At 43.1% G+C, this 8667-nt stretch overlaps 1 protein-coding gene across 1 annotated transcript in view; it reads left to right on the forward strand.

The window, feature by feature from the left end:
• Positions 1 to 8396, forward strand: part of LOC124004869 (zinc finger protein 236-like) — a 95129-nt gene extending 86733 nt beyond the window's left edge. The window contains 2 exon segments of the mRNA XM_046313696.1: positions 1120 to 1293; positions 6230 to 8396. Of these exon segments, the coding sequence (XP_046169652.1) occupies positions 1120 to 1293; positions 6230 to 6372 (317 nt within the window). The 3' untranslated portion in view covers positions 6373 to 8396.
• Positions 8397 to 8667: the final 271 nt, after the last annotated feature.

The raw sequence follows: 8667 nt of genomic DNA on the forward strand, positions 1-8667 counted from the left end.
CAAAGACCTTAGGGAAAAGATTTTCATGTATATGCCTCAATGGCAAAATGACCAAATGATCTTCAAAGCAAATCATGGACTCTCCTAAGACTAATTTAACACAACTCCGACACAACAAAGTAGGGATGTGCATTTGCTTCTCTTGAATTGGGACCTTTTTTGTTCTGGAGAGGTAAATATTAAGGTGGAGTGTGACTTGAACGTTTTGACTCGTTGGTACCTACTGCCTACTACTTATGGCCACCCACTCAATGGCTGTGTCAGTGGCAGGCCGGGGTGAGATAACTGTAATGTTGTGTGTTGAAGAGGCAGCTGAACCGGCGGGGGGGGGGGGGGGGTCCTGTCTTACCTCTTATCATCCCCAGCAGGAGAGATTGTAAGAGAGCTCGTACACACGATATGAAATGACATAGCCTAGCTTGCTAGTCACGTCAGTCATGTCAGCAAGCGAGAAGCATCACAATCACAACCGTCGCTCTTAGCACTTCTTTAAGCAAACGGGGGGGAACCGTCGTACTAGAAATGTGTTTTAATCTCCATCTCCACATCAGAAGAGAGGCAGATCCACTGTCTTCAACAAATTGTGTGGCTGTTTTCTCACAGTGCCGTTTTAATGGTTTAGATTGAGGAAGAAGGTACTTAAAATCATGTCCATGGACTTAGTTACAGACATAACAGGTCTTTGCTCAATTTCAGTTAAATAAGTCCATGTATTTTTGACTGTAATGGTAGCGATTATGGCAGGTCATTATGTTCCAAGATTATGCACAGTAGGCTACGGATTTACACTTTGCCGGCGGTTCACATCTTTCAGCCGATAATGTAAGCTGACAAGACCTTTCCATTTTTTATAAAAAATGTTATTAAAATGGATGTAAATTGCTACCGCTTGCAGTAATATAGTGCAACGCATCAATTACTGTACGTGCATTCACTTTTTAGAAGTACTTCTGTTCCATATTTCAAACTTATTTTCGTGCGAGACAACTTTTTTATTGCCTTCACTGCACACGAGATTGAATTAGAATGTGTGTTTTGTATTCATCCAACGAAGTTCACCACCATGTGCGAGTAACCTTTGTACTGAAAGTCTTGAGAAGGTGTCTCTCTGTTTTTCAGGTGAGCGTCCCTTTAAGTGTTCCCAGTGTGACAAGGCCTTCAACCAGAAGAGTGCCCTGCAGGTACACACGGTCAAACACACAGGGGAGAAGCCCTACAAGTGTGAGATCTGCAGCATCAGCTTCACACAGAAGAGCAACATGAAGCTGCACATGAAGAGGTCGCACGGCTACGGTGAGCCACGGACACACAGAGACACAAAACACGCACAACCCCCTCCCCCCCGCAAGAATATCACACTCGAGACGCGGCAGAAAAACTCTAAAGCCTGAGCACCTCTCAAGTGTTTGTGCATGTGTGTGGTTGAGCTGAGATGAAAGGTGACCTTGTGCGAAATTCACAGCCAGACAAAACCTTGCTTGTCAGTCTCCGATACCAGCCATTGAGTGGGGCGGCAGGGTAGCCTAGTGGTTAGAGCGTTGGACTAGTTCAAATCCCCGAGCTTACATGGTACAAATCTGACGTTCTGCCCCTGAACAGGCAGTTAACCCACTGTTCTTAACTGACTTGCCTAGTGTGCCTAGGTAAATTAAAAATGTTTAAAATCCTGAGCGTCCCTACATGCTTTCTCTCTGAGGAGGCCAGTCCATTATTGATGGACGCCACAGCCCAGATGACACCCTTTTCTCTAAATTCTCGCGGACTGGTATATGCTCCGAGTAGCCTCTGAGAATAACATTGACGTGCACGCGAACACGGTGACTGAGTTCAACAGGAAGTGTATAGGGGATGTTGTTCCCACGCCTAAAATGACATACCCTAATCTAACTGCCTGTAGCTCAGGACCGGAAGCAAGGATCAAATCAAATGTTATTTGTCACATCTGCCGAATACAACAGGTGCAGTCCTTACTGTGAAATGCTTACTTACAGTAAAAACAAGGCTATATGCTGGGGGTACCGGTATCGAGTCAATGTGCGGGGGTACATGTTAGTCAAGGTCATTTGTACATGTACGTAGGGGTAAAGTGACTATGCATAGATGATAAACAGCGAGTAGCAGCAGTGTAAAAACAAAGGGTGGGCGTGTCAATGTAAATAGTCCAGGTGGCCATTTGATAAATTTTTCAGCAGTAATGGCTTGGGGGTAGAAGCTGTTAAGGAGCCTTTTGGACCTAGACTTGGCGCTCCAGTACTGCTTGCCATGCAGTAGCAGCAAGAACAGTCTATGACTTGGATGACTGAAGTCTTTCACAATTTTTTGGGCCTTCCTCTGACACCGCCTAGTTTATAGGTCCTGGATGGCAGGAAGCTTGGCCCCAGTGATGGACTGGGCGGTACGCACTAGCCTCTGTAACGCTTTGCGGTCGGAGGCCGAGCAGTTGCCATACCAGGCGGTGATGCAACCGGTCAGGATGCTCTCGGTGGTGCAGCTGTAGAGCCTTTTGAAGCCAAGAAACATGAGCAATGGACATTAGGCCAGTGGAAATCTATCCTTTGGTCAGATGAGTCCAAATTTGCGATCTTTGGTTCCAACCGCCGTGTCTTTGTGTGTCGAAGAGTAGGTGTTCTCTGCATGTGTGGTTCCCACTGTGAAGCATTGAGGAGGTGGTGGGGGGGGTGATTTGCTGGTGACACTGTCTGTGATTTATTTAGAATTCAAGCCACACTTAGCCAGCATGGCTACCACAGCATTCTGCAGCGATACGCCATCCCATCTGGTTTGCACTTAGTGGGACTATCATTGAACAATGACCCAACACACCTCCAGGCTGTATAAGGGCTATTTGACCAAGAAGGAAGGTGATGGAGTGCTGCATCAGATGACCTGGCCTCCGCAATCACCCGACCTCAACCCAATTGAGATGGTTTGGGATGAGTTGGACCGCAGAGTGAAGGAAAAGTAGCCAACAAGAGCTTGATATATGTGGGAACTCCTTCAAGACTGTTGGACATGTGTTCCAGGGGAAGCTCCTTGAGAGAATGCCAAGAGTGTGCAAAGCTGTCATCAAGGCAAAGGGTGGCTATTTACTTTATACTTATATTTTTGTTTTAACACTTTTTTTGGTTACTACATGATTTTCATATGTGTTTATTATATCATTTAGAAAACACAGAAAAATAAATAAAAGTGGTTAGTGGTTAGATGTGTCCAAACTCTCGACTGGGCCTGTATATTTTATTCAGCTTTATTCTTCATATTATAAAATAACGCCACAGAATTATAAACAAATCTTGTCTGCAGAATGACTAGTGAAGCCCACAGCCATATGGCATAGCCACATCAGAACCTAACATACGGTCAACTCTGAGTATGCTATTCTGTTCTTCCGAAATAGACTACATATCATGCTTCTTTAGACCTGTCTAAAATAAAATAAAAAAACATGGATGTATTAGACTTTTTACAATGGCTTGTTGGCTATGTGTGAAAGCCAGGAGATGCTAAATGTTAATTAACAGTCAATAACCTTTAGACCGACAGTTAGTGTTTGACAATCACCGGCTGATGAAATTTCATAACCGCCACCGCCCTAGGCGCAACAGCACCTCTTAAACCTCATGAGGCTGAAGAAATTTGGCTTGACCCTTAAGACCCTCACAAATATTTACAGATGCACAATTGAGAGCATCTTGTCGGGCTGTATCACCGCCTGGTACGGCAACTGCACCGCCCGCAACTGCAGGGTTCTCCAGAGGGTGGTACGGTCTGCCCAATGCATCACTGGGGGCATACTGCCTGCCCTCCAGGACACCTACAGCATCCGATGTCACTGGAAGGCCTAAAAGATCATCAACGACATCAACTACCTGAGCCATGACCTGTTGACCCCACTATCATCCGTTCAGGTGCATAAAAGCTGGGTCCGAGAGACTGAAAACCAGCTTCTATCAAGGCCGTCAGACTGTTAAATAGCCGTCACTAGCCGGCTACCACCCGGTTACTCAACCCTGCACCTTAGAGGTTGCTGCCCTATATACATAGACATGGTATCGCTGGCCACTTTACTAATAATGGAACACTAGTCACTTTAATAATGTTTACATACTGTTTTACATATCTCATATGTACAATTGAAGTCGGACGTTTACATACACCTTAGCCAAATAAATTTATACTCTGTTTTTCACAATTTCCTGACTTTTAATCCTAGTAAAAAATGCCCTGTCTTAGGTCAGACAGGATCACCACTTTATTTTAAGAATGTGAAATGTCAGGATAATAGTCGAGATTGATTAATTTCAGCTTTTATTTCTTTCATCACATTCCCAGTGGGTCAGAAGTTTACATACACTCAATTAGTATTTGGTAGCATTGAATTTAAATAGTTTAACTTAGGTCAAACGTTTCAGGTAGCCTTCCACAAGCTTCCCACAATAGGTTGGGTGAATTTTGGCCCATTCCTCCTGACTGAGCTGGTGTAACTGAGTCAGGTCTGTAGGCCTCCTTGCTTGCACACGCTTTTTCAGTTTTGCCCAAAAATGTTCTATGGGATTGAGGTCAGGGCTTTGTGATGACCACTCCAATACCTTGACTTTGTTGTCCTTAAGCCTTTTTGCCACAACTTGGAAGTATGCTGACAGGGTGATTGATAAAAGGCTAAGCTGTGTTTCACTATATTTCACTTGTGATTTCATGAATATGAATATTTTCTAGTAATATTTTTTGACCGTTGCGCTATGCTAATTAGTGTAGTTGATGACAATTCTCCCGGATCCGGGATGGGTAGTTCTAAGAGTTAATGACTCCAACCTAAGTGAATGTAAACTTCAACTGTTTTTACTGTATTCTATTCTACTGTATTTTAGTCAATGACACTTTGACATTGCTTGTCCTATTATTTATATATTTCTTAATTCCATTCTTTTACTTTTAGATGTGTGTGTGTTGTTGTGAATTGTTAGATACTACTGCACTGTTGGCACTAGGAGCACAAGCATTTCACTACATCCACAATAACATCTGCTAAATATGTGTATGTGACCAATAACGTGATTTGATTTGTGGACTACTTTTGACCATGGCGCATAGGGATAAAGCTCACAAATCAGGCTGATACTCCATCTCTCAATTCTGCTACCTTTCCCTGCCTGAAAGGCCTTTTGACAGAGAAGGTTAGCCAGACTTGTGATGGCAGAACCTGTCCTTTTCATTCTCGTCTGGACGCTCATACGGAAGCTTTCAACAGCTGATTGACTGGAGCTGTAAGTCAGCGCTCTGATTCTCACTTGAAACGGGGAGTCGCCAACTTTTTTGTGACAAATTGCTTATGGCGGTGGCAAATGTTTGAACGGTATTTAGCATTTTCAATTGATTATTATGTTGGATGTTGACGTTGGGACTGTCTGGAATATGCAACTCTGGCAATATACCACGGCTAAAGCCTGTATCCAGGCACTGTGTGTGTGTGTGTGTGGGGGGGGTGGGTGTGAGGGTGAGCATCAGTCCTTGCGCGCTTATAGGGGAAGTCTAGCAACAACAAAAAATGTCTAGGACATTTCTAACAAACATTCACCTGGATGATTCACAATAGCTATTTTATTGAGAGCGTCAGTCAAATTTAAGTGAGTTCATTCAATAGATCTCCCCATAGTGCCTGTTTGGTTCTGTATATCTCCATTTAAACATTTGATGGTTAGTACAAAGGAAATGTCCTCTCCTGAACTGACTCTCGTGTCTATTGCTGGATCCCAAACACAAAGGCTCTGTCTTGACTGCTTACAACATCTGTCCTCACCACCTCTTCATCTGCACTGATTGGGAAAAACAATATGGCTGAAGGCAACTCGTCGTCCTCAGGCTGACTCATCATCACCTTGCCAATTCTTCCAGATCAATGCATCGAAGGAGAGGAGGCGAGGAGAGGATTTGTTTTTAGACAATTGAGAAAGGGCTCTGGTACAATTTCACCTGTCACTCACCCCTTCCTCTAACTTACCTCACAAGTGATAAATGCGTTGTGTGTTGCACTGTATTTTGTTCATTCTTAAACTCTGAAACTGAACCTAAAGACTTCCCTTGACACTCTCCGTTTTAACAGGGACGTTCATGAGTAACTTTCTCCCTCTCACTCTGTCCTTTCTTTCTCTTTCATTCTCTTCTCTACCTCTCTCTCTCTCTCTCTGTGTGTCTTTATCTCTCTCTCTGTCTTTCTTTTTCTTGGACACAGGTCCCGATCGGTCCCAGGAGGTGACTTTGGAGCAGGGGACAGAAACTGGAGTGGATGTCCCTCCCGAGCTGAATGACATGGAAGAGGTTGTCCAGGAGTCTTCTGGAGACTGGCACTGTGGTATTCCCAACGTGTTCCCTTAGCCCCCAACTCAGAATTGAATTGACCTTCCCAGTTTATCCCAGCATAGACTCTTTACTAGGCGTCTGTGCACTGATGATACGAAGCACTGATTTTACCACAAGTAGGTGTGGAAAACCTACCCCTCAGATCAACCCCCTCCTTTCCTCACCTCTTTTTAATTGAGTTGGACATTTCTGCACTTTTTCTAAAATGATGTTGCCACGCACATCCTGAAAATAGAAAGTGTGTGCGGCCGTACCTCTACACGCATTAGGTCCTTAGCAGCAGCTATTTCTGCCCGTTTCTCTTGTCCTCAGATATGCATTAAAGGGACAATCTGTGATTGCTACATCCATTTTTTGTTTTACTTTTAAATTCATGATATATACCCATTGATTATTGACGAACAAAAAGACAAGCAATTGTAAACAAACATTTTATCGCCCCAACATGGTTAAATCTATCCTTTTCATATCATGGTTGTTCAGTCCTTGCATCCATAGCTCTGTCTTGTGAATTTGGTTACATTTCTCCAGCTCCATCCCTCAGCTGTTTACCAAATCTGTGGCGGATTGCCCGCTTTTATTATTGCTTGAACTGCAGATTGTCCCTTTAAAGGCAGAGAACTGGTCCCTCCATTGACTAAATTGCTGAATCAACCTGCGCTCTGATTCTCATTAGTATGAGTCCCTTACGAGACGTTTTAGTCAAAAAGCTGTTTAGTAATCATACGCTGACCTCCCAGTACAGTTCACCAGTCGGGGCTGTAGCTAGCTGAGGTAGACTACCGGCGGTTTTATCCCTAGACTGTTGTTTACTCTGTTTGCCAATAAGAGGAGTGAACGCTAGAGATCTGCATGGCTGCACTGTCAGTCCTGCGGTACTGCTTCACATCACCCTGTAGAGTAGAATAACCACTCACCTGCCCCATCCGGAAACAGCCCTGTAGATCCACGGTCCATAAGTCAGCAGTAGTCAGTCACAAACTGCTCCGTAGGACCTATTACGGACTGGACTAGGTATTAAGCAATAGTGTTAGAACTCCACCTTGCCCTCTGAAAGGCTGGATAGAAAGGTTTGCCTTATTGCGTATTCCTATCCAATCATTTCAGATCTACACAAGTGTATAACGGGCTGGGGCAGGGTCTAGGCATTGTTTCTAGACGGGGACTCGATCTCTCCCGTGCTCCCGGGCAGCTCCACACACTGCGAACAGACCCACACTTAACTGTTTGACAACTGAGCTGTGCTTTAACAGGCACACACATTGGAGTGATCTATGTGCAGTTTACCAGAAAAGTACATTTCTTTTTAAAGTCACATATTTTTGCATATTTATGCTATACACTTTTATAAAAGGCAAGCTAAAGGTTTTGTTTTTGATTCATTCGTTGTAAAGAATATACATATATTTTTGCCATAAAGGTGAAGGTAGCCTTGAATGGTGAGACTATAAAGCGCTAAGAGTCATATGGGTCAGACCTGGGTTCAAATACACTACTATTTGAAATCATTCACTTTAGTCTGCCCGAAGTGCCAGGGTTTGCAGAATGCAATCTTGCAAATGACTACTCTATAGGTTTCATTGCGCCAGGCAAGCTCTATCAAGCCCGGATAAAGTATAATGATTTTGAAAAGTATTTGGTGTGGATTTGATCCTTCTCTTCTGAAATGTTATGCCTGTAAATTTGACAATGATGACGATGACCTGTGATACCACAGTTCTTGGCTGCTGTATAAGGGCTTCAGGGGTTGACTCTCCACGTTCACAAGGTGTTGCATGAAATTGTCATTTAGTTGTAAGCTTATGCACAGCCATTTTGTAATCTGATATTTAATTTTGCAATGTAAATAGTGTATGATTGCGTATATTTTTGGATTCCATATCAAATTGGTTGTGAACGAGAGTTCATTTTTTGTCAATTGCTGAACCAGTTTACAGACTGTAAGCTGTTAAGTGTTTTTTCTTTTTTTGTCAGGAATGTATTTTGTAATGTTGAAAAGTATTTAATTAATAAAACCAGTAATTTATTTACAGATTTAATGTGGACCAATTGTTTTAGAAATAATTTGTGTGAAGTTGATTGCATTTTGTCTGTGTCTCTGCATCAAAACCTTGTCTCTAGAAAAGGCAAGTGTTTAGCGATTGAAAAATCCATTGCCACATAAGAGGTACAAAAATGGGTTTTGACTATCTTTCATTAGTCCCAGAGTTATTAACCTTTCGCAGCATATGGAAAGAGCATGGCCACTTTCAACTTCTATAAAAACAAATGTCTCTTCCCCCACATTGAGGAATTATTCAATTCCTCTCC

Source organism: Oncorhynchus gorbuscha, linkage group LG19, assembly GCF_021184085.1.
Source record: "Oncorhynchus gorbuscha isolate QuinsamMale2020 ecotype Even-year linkage group LG19, OgorEven_v1.0, whole genome shotgun sequence".
Lineage (NCBI taxonomy): Eukaryota > Metazoa > Chordata > Actinopteri > Salmoniformes > Salmonidae > Oncorhynchus > Oncorhynchus gorbuscha.